This window comes from Cibotium barometz, chromosome 29 (assembly GCF_041138505.1).
Source record: "Cibotium barometz isolate CiBa-2024 chromosome 29, ASM4113850v1, whole genome shotgun sequence".
Classification (NCBI taxonomy): domain Eukaryota; kingdom Viridiplantae; phylum Streptophyta; class Polypodiopsida; order Cyatheales; family Cibotiaceae; genus Cibotium; species Cibotium barometz.
The window spans coordinates 25,340,515-25,360,398 of record NC_141074.1 but is presented as its reverse complement, the minus strand read 5'-3'; the positions used below and the strand labels follow the sequence as shown (position 1 = coordinate 25,360,398).

Here is a 19,884-nt window from a genome sequence, read left to right as displayed (position 1 = left end):
TCTCTCGAGTAAGAGGGTAATTCTGAACATGAAAATATCTTTAACGGTCCATCCTAAGAAGTGGGATTAAGAATTTACATTTGCATATAATAACTGTCCTCACACTGCTACTAAGAAAGCACCCTTTGAAATAGGCTATGGTAAGGCTTTGCTGACTCCTAATTACTCGACTTTCACATTCTATAGAGGCTGCAAATTCTTTTGTTAGAGACTTTGACCAAATTTATGAGTTAGTCAAATTGAACATTCAAAAGGCTCAAGGGAAGTACATGAAGTACGCAAATCGTAAACATAAACATGTCATCTTCAACGAAGGAGACTATGTACTTCTTCGCATTGAGAAAAGGAGACTTAAGTCTGTGGAGACCAATCCAATAGTTAAGTTAGCTCAATTCAAATAACCTATAAATTTTTAATGCTTTTTATTAAATTTTTGGCCAATCCACACTAGACCATCCTAGAGGGGTCCAAATTAAATTATGTTGATTTTGTTGGTCATAAATTGCCTTGACAACAAAAGTCGAGTGGTTATTTGACCCAAATCGAATCCCTCATATATATATATATATATATATATATATATATATATAAAGGATTTTTGAGATTGAATAGGAACCCCCCCCCCCCCCAAAACACCCACCACCCCAAAAAAAGAAAATTTCCAAAAATCAGCTTTCTCGAAAAATATATATGTATAACTTTCAAAATTCAACTTTGAGAAGGAAAAAAAAAGGACCAAAAGATGATACACTGCCCTTGAATTCACAATGCCCTCTCTTTCCTCAGTTCAATAGTGATGAACTAGCTGGAATCGTATACAACACACCGGACTCCACCTCCATGGTTCTCTCTCCTCACTCAGCAAAATGGTGCAATTTGCAGCAGATAGGAGACTGAAGAGAAGAAGAAAAGGGTGGTATACTCTTATTAAATAAAAGCTTAAATAGTCTTAAAATTATTTAAGACATGATTAACCACACCACAATACTTCGGGCTTAAGGTAAAGGTATCCATGCTGGTTTCTGAAGACCTAAGACCCCTCCACGTCATGGCTACACCGTTTTCACACATTGGCTGATAGCTCGCACACATCAAATATATCATCGGCAAAAACGTCATGCTTAGTTAAAAGCCTTAACATGGTGTATTTTAACTCTTCATTATATAAAATCACCAAAGCTAATGCAAAGTTTGCTTGAGGAATTGTTGAGTAGGAGGCATTTCAAACTCTCGTCAACGCAAAGGCAATCGATGCTCTGATACTAGACTGTCTCTTTGAATGCCCTTGCCAGACTTAGAGGTGGTTACTTGTCTTCTTGCCTTCGTCGCTTACCAATGGTGGTGCTCGATAGAGTGGCATTGGGGCTAGCCATGCAAAAGTAGAAAATTGGGATGATGGTTTGGGCAACGCTACTAGGAAGTTTTCCATTGTTTTACCCACCCTTTGACACCAAACTAGAGATTACCAAACGCCTCACTTGCCTAGTTGATTGGTATCTTCTTATTGTGGGACATAGCATTATTAGCTTGCTAAAGATCATGCCTGTTATATGTGAGAAGTGTGGTTTGCTTGTGAAAAGCTGCTCCATCACCATATTTGCAACTGCTGGGATGTATCATCCTTGATGATATTTGTATCCCATGTTTGTTTTGGTGGTACTTTTGGAAATCCCTGTAAATCTCCAGGTAAGCTGGCTGATTTTACTGACAGGACTTTAAGTTTGGAAGCTTTCTAAGTGCAGAAAATTATCTTGGATTTCTTTGCATCAATGAGCTTGGCAAGGATTGTTAGCGCATGGTGGATTTGGACTACTTTAAGAAGACATTGCACAGGACTTCGAGAAGCTTTATGCACAGGACTTCAAGTTTGGAAGCTTTATAAGTGCGGAAAAATATCTTGATTTCTTTGCATCAATGAACTTGGCAAGGATTGTACTGCATGGTGGATTTGGACAATTTCATGGTGGGCAAGGTGTTACGGAACTTTGCAGCGTGTGAATGTCAGTGTGAGAATGTCAGTGTGAGCTTTGAATCCATTGGGTTGGAGAAGGATGCCACTGACAAGAGGGAGCCACAATTGAAATGTTGATGCCAGAATGATGCAGAGAGAGGTGAGATGTTCTCAGATGAGAAGGATGAAAGCATGTCGGATCATGTCTGAATTGCCTATAAGCACCTCACAAGGAAGTGATAAAAAGCCTTTGGTAGGGTGCTTTTTTCAAATAATATCAGCTATTTGTCAGATTCTGTGCAGCCCCGTGGTTGTCCTCAGATTTATCAGCCAAAACAACATCACTACACCACGTAATTAGAGGAACAAGGACAGGGTGGAAGGGTAGTATTCTCTTTTGGGAGAAAAAAGGCACATTTCAACGCGCTAGTAAGTCAAACAGCTTCTGTACTTTTGCAAGCAAGCCACATTCAGCATACATGTCAACAAAGGTGTAGCCAACAGCAAGATCTCTTTCGCACCCTTCTCTGGCAATAATAGCATGTATTTCTTTGCCCTTCTGTGTGGTTCCTATGCTCCCACAGGCTTTCAAGCTCCAAAAAAAGGAGGCAGGACTTGGAGAATTCCCTCAAATTGCATCTATTTGAAATGAATTCGGTGCTACCTCATCACACCCAAGAATTGTATTTCCCTCTACTAGTGCATTCTGCAGGACTATGCCTTGAAATGGAAGCTTGTCAAACACCTCCTGTGCTTTTGCAAGCAAGCCACATTTACCATACACATAACCAAGGTGTTGCCAACAGCAGGTCTCTTTCCAGACCTTTTGTAGCAATCATAGCATGTATTTCTTGGCCCTTGACAATGGCTTTTATGCTGCCTCAAGCTTTTAAGCTGCTGACAGACACAGCAGCATTTGGAGAGACACCCTTGAATTGCATCTGTTCAAACAGTTCCGAGCTTTTCCTTACTATGATCATGTCTGGCATATCTAAGTGCAGTCCACAAGGCTACTTTTCAAGGTGGAAGTTTCTCACAAACTTCCTCTGCTTTTGCATGCATATTGACCAAGGTGCTGTCACAGGATCTCTGTCCGACCTATTTATGGCAATCATAGCAGGTGTGTCTTGGTGCTTGTCTAAAGAGGTCACTAGGTCTGATTACAAATGCCCAGTGTCAAGATGAGTGAGTGCATCTCCACCCTCCTCTGGAACCATAACGATAAAGGGTAGAGTAATGCTTGCACAAAAATTATATGACTCACTAAGACCAAAGAATAAGAGTAGTGGCCTTCTTATGAACTGTCTGCAACTTTTTGGTAAAGAACTAAGACAGAGATGCTTAGGCATTGATCTGCATGATAGCCCTGCAGGACTTTATTACCACTTCCACATGAGTTTCCTCTTGTTGGATACTTAAGAGAGCTTAGCCTTTTCTTCTAACAGATTCACTAGGCAGCTCCATTAAACACACATGTAACAACTCTTTTCATCCTCCTCATCTAAGTACACCTCATATGCATCTCCATCATTCTTCATCAACATTTCAAGTAAAAGGGACTATGTCTACTGCAGTTACAAAACTGTCACCACCAACAGTCCCCACAAGCACACTGTCCTTGCTCAAAACATGAAGGCTGTTTGCATGTTTGACAAGAGTTCTTCACTGCTTTTATCTTTGATATACAGCTGAATGGTGGTTTTTGAAACTTTGAAATTCTTTACAAGATGTATAGGTGTAGCCTTGGATGTAATTGTAGGGGCTCAAACAATAGCCCAACTTCTCACAGTGCTCAAAGAGCACATCTTTCTTTGCATCATCAGAATCCTCCTGTGACATCCGTGGCATAGCCTGCCTCCTCATTTGGGGGAATGATTTCTAGCTTCACATAAATAAATTTGCTTTAAAAGTGCCTTAACAAATGCACAGTTCCGCCTGCATCAATCCAACTACAACCGGGCTTCTTCCATGCTTTGTTTCTCACCCTCATTGCCTCAACCTTGTTTGCATCCTCCTGCATGCCAGCATTTGCATAGATGTTACACATGCACACATAAGCTGCAGCATCCTTTTCATCCAATTGCACTGCATATTCAAAGGCATGTCTTCCAAGTTCCACACTGCCCCACTTTCGACAAGCACTTATCATAGTATGCCACACTGCAAGATCAGGTTGGAACGGCATCTTCTTGATCAATGCTACTGCCTTACCTAATTGCCCTGCACGACCAAGGGCATCAACCATGCAAGTGTGGTGCTCAAGGGTTGGGATGATGCCATAGTCTTTGCTCATGGCCTCGAAGTACCTCAGGCCCTTATCCACTAGACCTGCATGACTGCATGCATTAAGAACACTGAGGAATGTGACCTGATTTGGCTTTTCACCTTCTCCTATCATTCTGTCAAACGTAAGGAAAACATTCTCACTTTCTCCTAGCTGGGAATATCCTGCCATAAGTGAATTCCACGTGACCGTGTTTCGAACTGGAAGCTTGTCAAACACTTCGAGTGCTTTTGAAAGCAAGCCACATTTAGCATACATATCGACCAAGGTGCTGCCAACAACGACGTCTCTTTCCAACCCCTTTCTAGCAATCTCAGCATGTATTTCTTGCCCCTTGTCTGTAGCTCCTATGCTGCCACAAGATTTCAAGCTGTAAACAAAGGTGATAGCATCTGGAGAGATGCCCTCCAGTTGCATCTGCTTAAAACAGTGTAGTGCTTCTTCACCACACCCGTGTTCTGCATATCCAGTGATTAGTGCATTCCACGAGACAGCGTTTTTAACTGGAAGTTTGTCAAACACCTCCTGTGCTTTTTCAAGCAGGCCACATTTAGCATACATATCAACTAAAGTGCTGCCAACAAAAAGATCTCCTTCCAATCCCTTTCTGGCAATCTCGGCATGTATTTCGCGGCCCTTGTCCGTGGCGCCTGTGCTGCCACAAGCTTTCAAGCTGTAAACAAAGGTAACATAATCTGGAGAGACACCCTCCAGTTGCATCTGTTCAAAGCAGTTCAGTGCTTCCTCGTTGCACCCATGTTCGGCATATCCTGCAATAAGTGCACTCCACGATACTGTATTTCGAATTGGAAGCTTATCAAACACTTCCTGTGCTTTTGCAAGCAAACCACATTTAACATACATGTCAACTACAGTGCTGCCAACAAAAAGATTTCCTTCCAAGTCCTTTCTGGCAATCTCAGCATGTATTTCTTGACCCTTGTCTTTGGCTCCTATGCTGCCACAAGCTTTCAAGATACAAATGAAGGTTATAACATCTGGAGAGACGCCCTCCAGTTGCATCTGTTCAAAAAAGTTCAATGCGTCCACACCACACCCATGTTCAACATATGCTGTGATTAATGCATTCCATGAGACTGTGTCTCGTATTGTAAGCGTGTCAAACACTTCATGTGCTTTTGCAAGCAAGCCACATTTAGCATACATGTGGACCAATGTGCAGCCTATAAAAATGTTTGTTTCCAACAAGCCCTTTCTGGCAATCTCAGCATGTATTTCACGGCCTCTTTCCAGGTCTTTGAGCTGACCACAAGCCTTCAATAAGGCCACGAAAGTATACATTCTAGGATGTACAGAATCATCCTGCTGCATTGCCTGGTACAGGATGAGAGCATGCCGTGACTCTCCACGTTTAATATAACCTGTGATAAGAGAATTCCAGGAGCAGTCATTCCTATACATCAACCTGTCAAAAACCCGCTGAGCTTCGCACATTCTTCCGACTTCCACCAACATTGAGACAAGGGAGTTCCCGAGTGATCTGTGAGTTTCTAAGCCCATGTTGCGCATGTAGGCATGCAAGCTTAGCGCATGCGCCAGGTTTCTTTTCTTTGTGCACTTGTGCAAGAGGCATGCAAGGTTCTCAACCGAAGGCACCCCTTGTTCCAAAGAAGCAAGTTCCTCGTCTACTGACCTAAGCAACTCCCGACCACCACCAATGATCGCTTCGTCTGCTTCTCCTCCTCCCTCTGCTTCGTTCATAACCGCAGCAGAAAACTCTTCTGTTTTCTGGAGTTGTAACCTGTCTCTAACCCAACTTGGATTGTGCCGGCCGTCTATCCATAGCGACTCCTTGTTAACTTTATGCTTGAAATCTGGGGCCTTAGGATTTGTCTTTGCAAAAAAAAGGAAAAAGGAAAAACACACAGGCAGAGGACTCACTTGTCAGTAATCCAATCTTATGCGATCAGCTTCCTTTCTTCACCCCTGTGCAGAAATAACGAAATTGGAATGCCCCACTTACTTTGCTCTTACGGATATCCCACCATTGAGAGGGATTAGTGAAGTAGTCCTTCCATAGGTCTGCTACACGGTTTTTTGGCTGCGAAAGTACAGGGGGCCTGCAAGCCCTTCCTATTATTGGTTCTGCAAAGCCCCAGCATGGCTGAAATTGGAAGGTTTCAGAGGGCATCAAAGCCATGTTAGCCTTCAACAGTGAGCACAGAAGACGGCTTTTCCAACAACAAAACCAAAAAAAACTAAATATGGGTGCGCGTGTGTACGTTGATACTAATGGCATGACTTGTCAAGAGGTACACATACTACCACAAGACACGAGAGATTAAGGCCTTATATTTCAAGCCCATTTTGGGTCTCATGGTCCTCAACTTGTCTGCCTATATATGAACACACCATGCTTGCCATATATATCTACTTATGAGCTTTTGAAATACTTACTTTTCTTTGAAGAAAGCACCAAACTTGGCGTACATATACATATGACATTCCAACCCAATGTAGTGGTGACAATCTTAACATACGTGGTATTGAGAAAACCAATCCACAACATGAATAAAAAAATGAAGGTTACAATATATTGCCATATTAAGTGTCTTCTCACTCTCATTATGACTACATGATAGAAAAACACAGAAGGTAGAGTCTAGCCCAGAAACCAATACAAAGCCAGTAAATCCTCTACCATCCATACACAAAAATGACAAGTCAGAAAGAGTGACACAAAAAAGTAAGATCAATGCCCCATGTAAAACCATCATCATTGACCTGCACATAAATTGGCTCATAAGTTAATAGGATCCACACAATTTACTTCTTTTTATACCGCTAACAGAATCGATGTGGCAAACCACTAAAACAATCTTCAAGCGACTGCATTATCTCTCCTTGGAAGCCTATACTCCTCGCATCTATCTGTCCCAAAATATATATATATATAAGATAAGAACATTAGCTATTGAAAGATATAATTTTTTAAGAAATAAAAGCTGAAAGATAAAACCTTACAAAACTCATTCAGTGGATCAATTCTTGAGATGAATGGTGTTTAAACAGGCTTGTAGATAGTAAATTAAAAAATTATGTATTGTCCAGTGCTCATGCATCGAAAATCCAATTTATTAGGCTTTTCATAGTCTACAAACATTATATGTATATGAAGCTAATCCGCAATCATTCGCAATCTTAGATTGTAAATTCCAAGGAGCCCAAAGCTTTCTCTATAAGTGTCTGGACCATACAAACCTAGTAATAATCTAGGTTTCAAAAAATTAAAATATTTTCTGTTTAAAAAAATATATCAATAAAATATTACATATACTGTAATACACATATGCACTCTTATAGTTCGATCAGTAGAGATGATGTTGCTTGTCCTTCCCAAGACACGGGGTCTACAATTGGGCCATGAAGATTAAATAGATTATGGTAAACAATGATGACTATATTATAGCAAACATTAAGACAAATACCTTCAATATCTTGTCCATTGTCATGAATAAATGAAAATGATCTCCTTGCCACATCCATCCTAAAGGAATATTACCCGCCGTTATATCAAATAAGACACTACACTTCTCTAATCATTTATGCAAGACTTTGAAGTCAGTCTCTCTCTCTCTCTCTCTCTCTCTCTCTCTCTCTCTATGGATGTTAAGTATTTTGAACCAAAAAGAAAAATTAATAATACCACTGTAAATGAAAGAAAGTCAAAAGCAAAACATTTGCTTATCCAAATGAACTCACCATGCCCCAAGGACCATCTCAAGAATTTGAACCACCCCTTGATCAAGAGTGAGGGCACTCCATATGTGAGACCCCTGCCCCCTCCGCGCACCGAAATCCGGGGAGCTAGCAGCAAAAATAGCAACCTTACACGCAGGGCAAAGTTTCCCACTCGGAGCCTCACCCAACGAATGTCTGAACAAGAGACTAATCCCTCGGTTCTTCCAAAACCGCGAACCCGAAAAAAACTTTCCTCGCCCAGAAAGTTAGCAATTCCTCCATGAGAATTATTCTAATGTAGTCAAGGACCTTAACTTCCCTTTTTCAATCCGACCGAATCCGCGGATCACATGGCCGGATCAAGGGAGAAACTTGCACTTGGATCATAGAGACCAACATTTTTTTTCTCGTCAAAGAGGCACACCCGCTGATTCTTTTCCATAGAACAAGGATTATCCGTGATTTACTTCAACTATCGTAACTTGAATAAAATTGAATTTTAATTATAGGGATCCATCAGTCCAGCCTAACCCCATCCAGTCCCATGGGTTAGCCAATCCAACCACTATATTGATAGGATCCATTATGAAAATTTGGTTATGTTTTGTCCCAGGTACCAGGGGAAAGAGCTCACAGGTCCCCTAGCTGGTGCTTCAAGCAAAATTCAAGGTTGTCACACCACTTGCACACCAAATATGAAATTGCCTTTTTCACAGATTCAGCTGTGAAAAAGCAGTCTTAAAATGAAACCATAGTATTTCGAATCATAATCCTCCAAAATATCCAGATCCAATTTCCAACTTTTCTTCTTTCTAACCATAAAATCCAATTTCAGTCCTTCCTTCCTCAGCGTACCTATGGCATCATCGGCAACCAGAACACTCATCACCTGCTCACTCAGAGGCCTTTTCAATAGTTCCTAGCCTATAGTACCTAGGAGTTTAATCACATAAAAACCATATGGACTCTCAGTTGGAGATCAGCAAGATCAACCAACAAGATCCATGTAAAAGAGCCATGAACTCATCTGTTGAAGACCAGCAAGGCCAATCAACCAGGTCCATGCCCGTTTTTAGAAAATAGCTCCAACTCATTTTCTTCCTAGATGCACGCGTGGGTATCCTGGGCGACTCAGAGCCTGAGCACCGTATGGTCAGCACCCTCTAGGTTCCTTAGCAGCAGCAGGTGACCTAGTGCTTTACTCATAGGCCGCTTCCTTGGTCCCTCATCCATTGTACCAGAAGCTCACCATTTTAATCGAACCGAGGTGGGTCAAGACCTCGGCTGACCTTGCCACACGAGACATCCTTCATTGACTCTCCGTCAGCTGTTACAACTTCTTCACTTAGGTCCCCACGACCTCATTCACAAGATGGTCAAAATGCTTCCCCAGCATTCTTGACATAAAACAATCTTTAAAAAATAGGTTTCATTTACAAATACAGTTCCAAACAAAATTCCCATCTTTCCTCATCATTCCACATCCTTTCACATTATTCCTCATCATCTCTCGTCATTCCACATCATTTCTCATTGTCCCATTCCACATCATTTCTCATTATTCCACATCATTTCTTATTATCCCATATTTTCTACATTAACTCACATCCAATCACATCATTCCTATATCAACTCACATCCATTCGTACCCATTCACATTATTCCTACATCCACTCACATCCATTCTCATTCATTCACATCATTCTTACATCCATTCACATCTATTCTCATCATTCCTACATTCATTCACATTCATTCATATCCATTCACATCCATTCTCATCATTTCTACATTCATTCACATCCATTCTCATCATTCCTACATTCATTCACATATGTTCATATCCATTCTCATCATTCCTACATTCATTCACATCCATTTACATTCATTCACATCCATTCTCATCATTCCTACATTCATTCACATCCATTCACATTCATTCACATCCATTCTCATCATTCCTACATTCATTCACATCCATTCTCATCAAATTTCTCAAAATAAAATATGCTCAATATTCTTCTTTTTGAATAAAAGATTCATGGGATTTACAAAATCAATTATACCCATATTTTCTCTTTTAGTATAAACACTAATCCATTTATTTAAGTGAATCATTTTCATAATTCTCATAAATTGAATGATAAAATTTGTGCATAACTTTCTTTATTTTTCTGACTATTGAATAATGCTCAGAATTCCACTTTTAGCATAAAAATATCTATGCCTAGAATATGATGGGAATTCCTCTTTTTGCTTTATTAATTTTATACATAAAAATAAGATTTATCTTTTTTCTGGAAAATTTTGCCATAGCTTCGTTGCAATTTCTGAGAATGTTCAATTTTCTAAACTTGATTAAATATTCACAATTGAAATATGATAGGAACTCCTCTTTTAAGCTAAAATTTTATCATGCATATATAGCATAATTATGATTAATCCTGTTGATTTAAAACATCCATTCCTCATTTCTATATGAGAATTCTTATAAAATGTTAGCATAACACTCTTTCAACTTTAAAATGAGTTTATAGGATTTTTCTAAGTCATAAACAAGCTTAAAGAATTTAACCATCATTTTTAACTAGATTAAAAATCATAAAAATATCTAATCTTTTTCTCTAGCTTGTCAAGCCTAGAGTTTTGATTAGAATAAAGAGATTATCATTGAGAATAGTCCTTCTACCAAGTATCTAACCATAAAGATGATTAATCTTTCCAAAAGAGAGATTTATTAATAAAAAATACTATAATTAAGCTTAAAAGTTAGCATTAATCTAATTAAACATTATGAATCATTGGAGAGCTTGATTTCAAGCGAAAACCATTCCATTGAAACCTTCTCAAGCATTAGAGGGGTTGATAAGAAGAAAATCTTTGAGAAGAATAGAAAAAACCATTAAATTAGGGTTTACCTTTGATTTTGACTTGATTCTTTGGATAGAAGTGAAGCCCACAAGCAATTCCTTGGCCACCAAGAGGGGGAGGGTAATCTTCAAGACAGGATGGAGAATAGAGAACCTCCAAAGCTCTCAAAAGAAGAGGCAAAATAGAGGGATAATAGAAATTACACTAAAATGAAGATAATACTGGCATGTAATTACTCAAAGATGAAAATACAAAGAAATTACACTAAAATAGAGGGATAATAGAAATTACACTAAAATGAAGATAATACTGGCATGTAATCACTCAAAGATGAAAATACAAAGAAATGAGGGTCTATTTATAGGTGAGGGAGGTCAGTAACCAAGTCCAATTGGGTTCTAGAGGCTTCCAGCTTCAGTTTGATCCATTTCGGACAAGTTTTGGACCAGTTTGGCTCCCTTTTTTATCCAGTTTGCATCAGGAGAGAGGAGAGATAGAAATATCTCATTTTTTTAAATTAAAAATGTCAAGTAATGATGAGAAAAAAGGTGCCTACTTGATGGGTCTCTCCCTCCTTACTGAGGTGTCAAAAACTCATAATTTTACCAAAATATTTTATTTTTTTTAAATTAATAAACCCAGTCCTTGGTCCACTCTTCATCTTATGTGAGCATTTACTCATTTTTGGGGGGATTTTCTTTTATTCTTTGTAATTTTTTCATCCTAACACTTGGATTAATCCTATTGGCCCTTTGGAACCTTATTTGGTCCTTAATAAAAAATTTCTGAAAATGTGGACCCTTAAGCTAAGGTCTCTAATACACATATTCAATTAATTCCTAATACACATTGGAAAATTCTTTTTGAACTTCTGTTTTAGGGGAATTCATCTTAGATATTAGGAGAATTTTTGTATCCAAAATATCACAATTTTGTATTATCTCTCTCTAGAATATTTTCTCTCTCTAGGCTCAAGGGAAAATGATATTTTTTGCATTCAGAATTTGGGGATGATTACAGAGGCTGAAGGGAAGGTTCTTACACCTTTTCATCTCAAAAGTTGGGGGGAGGAATCTTACATCATACTTGTGGATCTCCATGGTGGCTTTACCTCAATGTAAACCATTTAACCCATACAATGGAATCTTTCTTATAGCCAATTGACCTTGAGAAATTGTCTTTTGGTCCTTGTGTTCTTTGTTGTTTATTTATATATATCAATTCAATATTACTGGCATTGGTAGTGCTAGTATGAGAGATAAATTGAAAGAAGTTTGCCATCCAAATCCTATTTAACTTCATGCCTTCGTATCACAATAAAATAATTATCATTCTAAAAGAAACATCAATCAACTTGAAAGCATGCACACTTACTAAAAGACCACATAGATTTCACCTGTCACATCTTTGTAAACATTCTCCTTCCAAATGCTTACTTGATTGATACAACGATATCTATGAATGTAGTCTCTAGCATTTATAAGTTGCTGTATTAATAGATCGTTCTCTACCTTTTGGGCATAGATTATATTTATGTTCTTCTATGCCATTTGCAATACCTCTTTATAGATAACATTGGCTATGTTGAAACGGGAAACCGCGGACCTTAGGAAGCGTGCCGAACAGATGCGCAAGAGAAACACCAGATTGGGTCCCAAATGCCCCCCCCAAACATGTGCCAGAAGCATCCCCGCTTGAGTATTTATAGATTTTATTACTTCAAAAATTGGTTACATGGTTATTTTAGCCCTTGCTTGCTCCACAAGCTTTTCTTTTACAAAAATTGGATAGTAAAATATGTGAAAAATCCTTACTTGCTCCACAAGATTTCTTTTACAAAAATAAAATATTTGAAAAATCTCACTCCTATGATAGTCCTCTCGGTTGAGAAGACGATCGTCCTCGGTTGTAAACACATTAATCATTCCCACATTGGATTCACTCACAATGTTTACACACACATCACACGTGTCTTAGAGTTTATCAGATTCACTCACAATCAAACTCACACAACCTTTACACGCATCACACGTGTCGTCTTAGAGTTAATTGGATTCACTCACAATCAAACTCCCACATTGGATTCACTCACGATGTACGCGTCACACGTATTCACAGAGTTGATCAAACTCACACCACACTTCTCACACGTGTCACATCTGGTTGGATTCACTCGCAACCAACTTGGGTCACCCTCTAAAGAATTAGTCAGAGTCGCTCTTGATTCTTATACCACACTTGGGTCACCCTCTCCCACTTGGGTCACCCTCTCAAAAATAAACCAGAAGAGTTGATCGGATTCACTCACGATCAAACTCACACATTCCTTACACGCCTCACATGTGTCATAGCTGGTTGGATTCACTCACAACCAGCTTGGGTCACCCTCTCAACACTTAATCACTAAGTATTTGTCATAGACATGAAAAAGAGAAATTGTATCAAGGACTTCTATGTGTGATAAATTCTAGTGTCCCATACCACCAGAAATTTTTCCACACAAATCTAAAGATAAATATGCATCCGAATACTTCACACAGGATTAATCTCGTGTCCCATATCACAAGACTAATACATAGTAAAAAAGTCATAAAGTATAGTTCAAGATGGAAGGGCTAGTTCCTCCAAGAAGTTCTACTTTTGATGCATAAGAACTTTCCTTGAAATTTACAAAAAGTCTTAAATAAAATTTATTGTAAAGATAATTAAATAAAATGAATATGTTACTTCACAAACTTTAAATTCAAACAAGACTAATAAGTTTTGAAATGGTTTAAATAAATAAGTCTAAATTATCTATCTAATTAGCTTAATGTCAAACGAGATGGTGATAAAAAGATTAATTTACACTTGAAGTTAAAATAAATTTGAATAACAAATATTAAATAAAACTTGACGATATAAAATAGAATAAAAAAGTAAGAGGGTCTTACCTTGATGTATTGTTGACTACAAAAAGAAAAAGTTAAGAAAAATAGAGAATTTAAAACAATTCGTAAATAGCTAAAAATATAATTATTCGGTGAAGATGAGGACTTATCATATGTAAGTAGAACTGATAATTGTTGAAATCTCAACATGTCTCCATGATATAAATCATCATGCTTACACCACACATAACAATATGCCTACACTCATGTACAATCTCAAGACTATTATCTTCATGATTATGACATAAACTACATAAGAAATAATCACGCAGCCTGGAATAACGTTGGTCTTGAGTTAGGTGCATAACCAAAAAAATTACTCAAGTCCCGAATCCTTGCAAAACTGAGAACACACTGAATCTGGTTTGGTCATAACCATATAATAATGTTCATTTTTGGTCTCTTCTTCTTTCCCTTTTTTTGGGTTTAATATAAATAAAATTCTTTCTTTCTTTCTCTTCTTGTTTTCTTCTTCTTTGTTTTTCTCCTCCTTCTTTCTCTTATTCTTCTTCTTCATCATCTTCTTCTTCTTCTTCTTCTTCTTCTTCTTTTTATTCATGTTCTTCTTCTCCTCCTTCTTTCTCCTCTTCTTCTTCTTCTTCTCCCTCTTCTTTCTCTTCTTCTCTTGCTTCTTCTTCTTCTCTTTCCTCTCTCTCCTCCTCTTCTTCTTCTTCTTTTCCTTCTCTCTTCTTCTTCTTCTCCTCCTTCTCTCTCCTCTTCTTCTCCTCCTTCTCTCTCCTCCTCTTCTTTTTCTTCTCTCGTGGTTCTACTCGCACTACCACACATCTCTTTGAATCTCACATGACATCTAATAGCTCAACCAAAAGGGGTATAAGGGAGAGAACGAGGTTCACTTGGCATTTGTCTCTTAAGAGGCATCGGTGCCATTGTGCCCATGCTTGTTGTTGCTGTTCGTTTGTCGATCATGTGATGCCGATCGTTCTTGTGCGGCTGTTGCAGTGTGCAGTCTCGACGATACATAGCCTAGTCGGCCGGTACGCTAGTCGGCCGGTCATGGTGCTTGTTAGCTGCTCTGTCCGTTTTGTTGGCCGAAACTCTGACATGTAGCTGTCGCGTTGGGTTTCTTGGGCTTTGTGCCACCGTTCCTTAACTTCACACAGAGAGGACTTGTTGGTCCCGGGCCATTGAGTGTCCCAACAAACACACACCTTTTTGACGGAGCGTACCCTGGGCTCTGATACCACTGAAATGGAAAACTACAGACCTCTGGAAGCGTGTTGAACATAAAAAGCAGATGCAGAAGAGAAACACTAGATTGGGTCCCAACTACCCCCTCTTGCTTGAGTATTTATAGATTTAATTACTTCAAAAATAGGTTACATGGCTATTTTAGCCCTTGCTTTCTCCGCGAGCTTTTCTTTTACAAAAATTAGATCATAAAATATCTGAAAAATCCTTGCTTTCTCCACAAGCTTTCTTTTACAAAAATAAAATATTTGAGAAACTCACTCCCGTCATATGTGTAGACTTTGTTTGTACCTTCAATGCTGCTTTCATGGTCCATAATATCTTTTACACACACTTTCATTGTATCTAATGATCTAACACGTGACATAGCAACATATAATTTTCCATGTGTGAATACTTGTATGGCCAAATAAAGTCCCAACACACTCAATGTTTATCCTTGGGGAATTATTTATTGACATACCAAAAGCTAGCCTCACTGTACATTGCCTCCTTCTTATGTCAAAAATAAAGAGAATGCGGGGGAGAGAGAGAGCTTAAGTTCCTTGCAAGCGATCACACACAAAAGAGAGTGTAAGACACAAGAGAGAGAGATAGATGACTGAATTTTCTTCTCTCTTCTTCTCTTCTCTACAACCATATAACTAAAAGATAAGAGTACATACATAAAGGGAAAGTACTCTCCTACAATAACATACAATGGTCGGTCTATAGTGTGAACATGACTATATAACCTGCGTGGCACTATAACTATGCTATAACTCTAGTACTCCAAAGTACCTATCACACAACCTGTCATCCACTGGCGGCATATCAACCATAATCTCACCAATCATGCCAGTGGTGCAAGTGCGGAAGCTATCACCCAGGCAGACCATCAATGTCCACCGTAGCCGCTAGTTGAGCTCAATATCTCAACACTCCCCCTAGCTCAACTCCACACACTGCACTCCAAGTAAGCTTCTAAACCTATGAAGCTTCTTTGTGCCCAATGCCTTTGTAAAGATGTCAGCCACCTAATCCTCTATGCTGACATTTACCAAATCTACATCACCTCTGCGCGCTAGAACCTTCTTCCTCACAAAGTGATAGTGCACCTCAATGTGCTTCATTTTAGCATGGTATACTATGTTACTAGCCAACTGTATGCTACTCATGTTGTCACAATAAATGACAACTTCCCTATCCATAGGCTCACCCATATCAATAATAAGTAGCTTTTGAAACCAAGCTACCTCACAAGATGCCATAGCACCACCCCTGTACTTTGCCTCTATACTCGACAAAGCAACTGTTGCTACTTCTTATTGCTCCAACTCACAGTAGACTCCAAAATGAGAACATAAAATCACTAGTAGATCTCCTATCTGTAATACTATCAGCCCAATTAGCTGTATCTCTATACCAGCCTCATAGAAAAGTCCATAATCAATTATGGACTTTATATACCTAAGAATCCATCTAGCAACATCCAAGTGTGGCTTCCTAGGGGCCTACATAAACTAACTCACAATTCCAACATAACAGCTCAAGTTTGGCTTAGTAATGGTCATGTAGATCAAGCTACCCACTATGTGCTTGTACGTAGTGGGGTCCTCCAAAAGCTCACATATATTGGCAAAAAGCTTTGTGTTCTGCTCCAATGGCACTGAAATAGGCTTATAGCCTGTTATGTCCAAGCCATACTATCTCTACAATAACAAAATTCCATAAGGTGATCTCACCACCTCTATGCCCAAGAAATGTCGCAGCTCACCCAAATCCTTCATCTCAAACTTCTACGTCAAAAGCCTATGTATGTCAGCATCACTATCACTAGTGATAATCAAGTCATCCACATAGATGACAAATAGCATGATCCCTCTATCTGTCTTTTCACATAAAGTGAAAAATTTGCATTGGATATCTAAAATCCAATGTTAACAAGATACTTTCCGATCTTGTTTAACCATGCTCTCGGTACCTTCTTCAAGCCATACAAGGCTTTACGTAAGATGCACACAAAATCTAGGTGTGCATTATTCTCATAACTTGGTGGCTGCAGCATGTATACTTCTTGAAAATTGCCATGCAAGAAGGCATTCTTTACATCCATCTAATGTAAAGACCAACCTTTTGTTGTAGCCAAAGCAATGACAGCTCTCACGCTTGCCATTCTTGCAACCGAGCTGAATGTCTCCTCATAGTCAATGTCTCCTCATAGTCAATGTCATAAGTTTGTGCATAGCCCTTGGCAACCAATCTTACCTTATACCTACTCACCACTAAACTATCAGTGTTATGCTTGACTTTATACACTCACTTACATCCAATTGACTTCTTTTCCTTAGGCAAAACTCCTATGTTGAATTTGTATCTAATGCTGCCATCTCCTCATTCATGGCATCTTCCCACTTATTATTTCCAAGTGCTTGCTCAAAACAACTGGGCTCCAACTCTTGTATTTCTTTAACCATGTAAGCATAATGATGGGATGTATATCCATCGTATCTCAACTTATCAACAGGGTACCTAACCCTCGTAGACCTGCGTACACCTGGATCACTGGTGGCCAGGTGTCCTCAAAACAACCTTGGTTCTTCTTATGCCAAAAGTAACCACAAATGGAATGCCAAGCTCCTCATCAAGGCTCTGCTCATCAGAGCCACTAGAATCACCATCCACATATTTGTGACCTAGTGATAGATCAAACACAAAAGGTTGATCTACCTTTTCCTTCCCTTTGTGTGATACTTGTGTACCTACATCTGTCCTCAACTTGTCTGGACCATGGACTAACATTGGATCCACTTTTAGAGGAGGACTCTCTAGGTCCACTAAGCACCTATGAGATTGTTGATCTACATGTGGTGCAATATCAGCACTTCTTACATCTACATCTTCTGTTGCCTTCACCGCTGGTGCATACTAGCTACTCATCTCCTCAAAGACAACATATTTGCTTACGCATCTCACGAGTGGTAGGGTTATAACATTTATAACCTTTCTACTCCATAGCATAACCAATAAAGATGCATTTCTCTGCCTTGGGATCCAACTTTGTTCTTACTTCATCAAGAATATGCACATATGCAATATACCCAAACACTTTCAAGTGAGACACATCCAATCTTATACTTGTAAACTTTTGTTCAGGTGTCATACCATGAACAACTACAGTAGGTGTCATGTTCATAATGTACACATCAGTTGCTACTTCTTCTACCCAAAAATAATGTGGCATATTCTTTTCATCATGAAGGCATGTGCCACTTCTACAATGTACCTATTTTTTCTTTCTGCAATACCATTCTGTTTTGCAGGGTGTACCTACATGTAAATTGTCTCTTGATTCCCTACTTTCTCAAAAAAAATTTGAATTCATTAGAGAAATATTCTCTCCCACCATTCGATCTCAAGCATTTTATTTGCATGCCTTTTTCCTTCTCGACAAAGGCTTTAAATCTGTGAAAGTGAGCAAACACCTCACTTTTGTCCTTCATGAAGTAAACTCACACTTTCCTAGTGTGGTCATCAATATATGTAACATAACTTGCAGTCTTGGTGGTCGGTCCCCATATATCTGAATGTATAACATCTAATGGCCTGACATGCTTTTCATGTGGGAAAGCATGTTTGTCTTGCTTACGAAGCTAGCATTCTTCACATACTTTATCCATACCATCAACCTTAAACTTTGGCAAACTTGTAACAATATTTTGGGCCTGTATAAACTTCCGCTGTATATTCACATGACCAATGCTCTTGTGCCATATGTCAATATCTATAATGACACATGTTCCATGTGTAAACATGGATGCCTTTACCTCAGGCATGTTCACATCCAAAGTAAACATCTTGCCATTTCTGTTACCCTTTGCGACAGTGATCTTTTAAGTCTTCTACAAAACATCCTTGTGGATTAAACCTCATTTGCAGACCCTGCTCAACCATCTCTCAAATAGAAACCAAGTTCTTTTTAATATTTAGACTTTGCCAAGTACATCTTGATATCCTGCATAGACAATGGCACTTTACCAACATGCACAATGGGATGTGCAGTATCATCACCTGTTTCTACATTTTTCTCACTAAAAACTATCACTTTGCATAATGTCTTTTAATGTCCTTTCCAATGCTTTAGATGCACACCTATACATCATTGGAGCCTCATCCCAAATGATCAATCTTACAAGCTTCAACACCTCAGCCAATGGGCTATTATCTTCAATACTACATGTGCTAGAAGAATTGAGAACCAATGGGATTTTTAAACGTGAGTGTCTAGTACATCCATTTGAAAGTAACAATGCATCTATTCCAAAAGATGTACATGCCAAAGCAGCTTGATTCTCTCCACATAATCTAGATAGTAAGGTGTTATAGAGATATGTTTTACCTGATCCACCTAGTCCACCAAGAAAAAAAACACCACCATTGTTCAAATAAACGACCTCAAGGATGTTATCAAATGCTCTTGATTGACAACTATTAAAACTCCTTCCCATTGAAAGAGCCAAATCAGCCTACTGAACAGAATCAAATATCATCTCTTCCATCAACATACCATTGCTGATAGTAGCAACACTTCATCTATTAGGAAGAGGCAACCCTTCAAAATCATGTAGATGTTTTCCATATTATTGTAAGACATCTTGCATGTGTAATAAAGCTTGATTATTTGCTATATAATGATAAACACCAACGTCAGCACACCTTCTTTACAAGCCATGAAAAAAATTATATGAAAGTTTGGTAGAGAATTTGTTCCAAAGCTATTCGAGAGATATAGGCTCACAAAAAACCAGAATAATGACAAAAAGTTGATGTAGTTGGAATCTTGTTTTTTGAAATGCAGCTTCTTGAAGACACATATACCTCTCCTCATCACTCTCCAACATTCCTCTAGCTTCACATGTAGCCTTAAAATAGGGATACAAATGTCCTTTCACCATCCT

General features: G+C 38.8%; 1 protein-coding gene across 2 annotated transcripts; it reads right to left on the bottom strand.

The window, feature by feature from the left end:
* Positions 1 to 2,127: 2,127 nt before the first annotated feature.
* LOC147621977 (pentatricopeptide repeat-containing protein At1g15510, chloroplastic-like) lies at positions 2,128 to 6,481 on the bottom strand. 2 transcript variants are annotated; one of them, XM_086823009.1, is made up of 2 exons: positions 6,220 to 6,481; positions 2,128 to 6,089 (listed from the first exon to the last, which is right to left on the bottom strand). In XM_086823009.1, exons 1-2 carry the CDS (start codon positions 6,394 to 6,396, stop codon positions 3,855 to 3,857), a joined length of 2,412 nt encoding a protein of 803 aa, XP_086679135.1. In that variant the 5' UTR covers positions 6,397 to 6,481; the 3' UTR covers positions 2,128 to 3,854. The 2 variants fall into 2 exon arrangements, with proteins under 2 accessions (XP_086679135.1, XP_086679136.1); XM_086823010.1 differs by having other exon boundaries at positions 2,128 to 6,031; positions 6,138 to 6,462.
* Positions 6,482 to 19,884: the final 13,403 nt, after the last annotated feature.

Bases quoted from the DNA above. Each gene is read 5' to 3' on its own strand.
- LOC147621977 (XM_086823009.1), bottom strand. From the start codon at position 6,396: ATGGCTTTGATGCCCTCTGAAACCTTCCAATTTCAGCCATGCTGGGGC. The intron at 6,090-6,219 runs GTAAGTGGGGCA...TTTTTTGCAAAG, and splicing joins GGGATATCCGTAAGAGCAAA to ACAAATCCTAAGGCCCCAGA.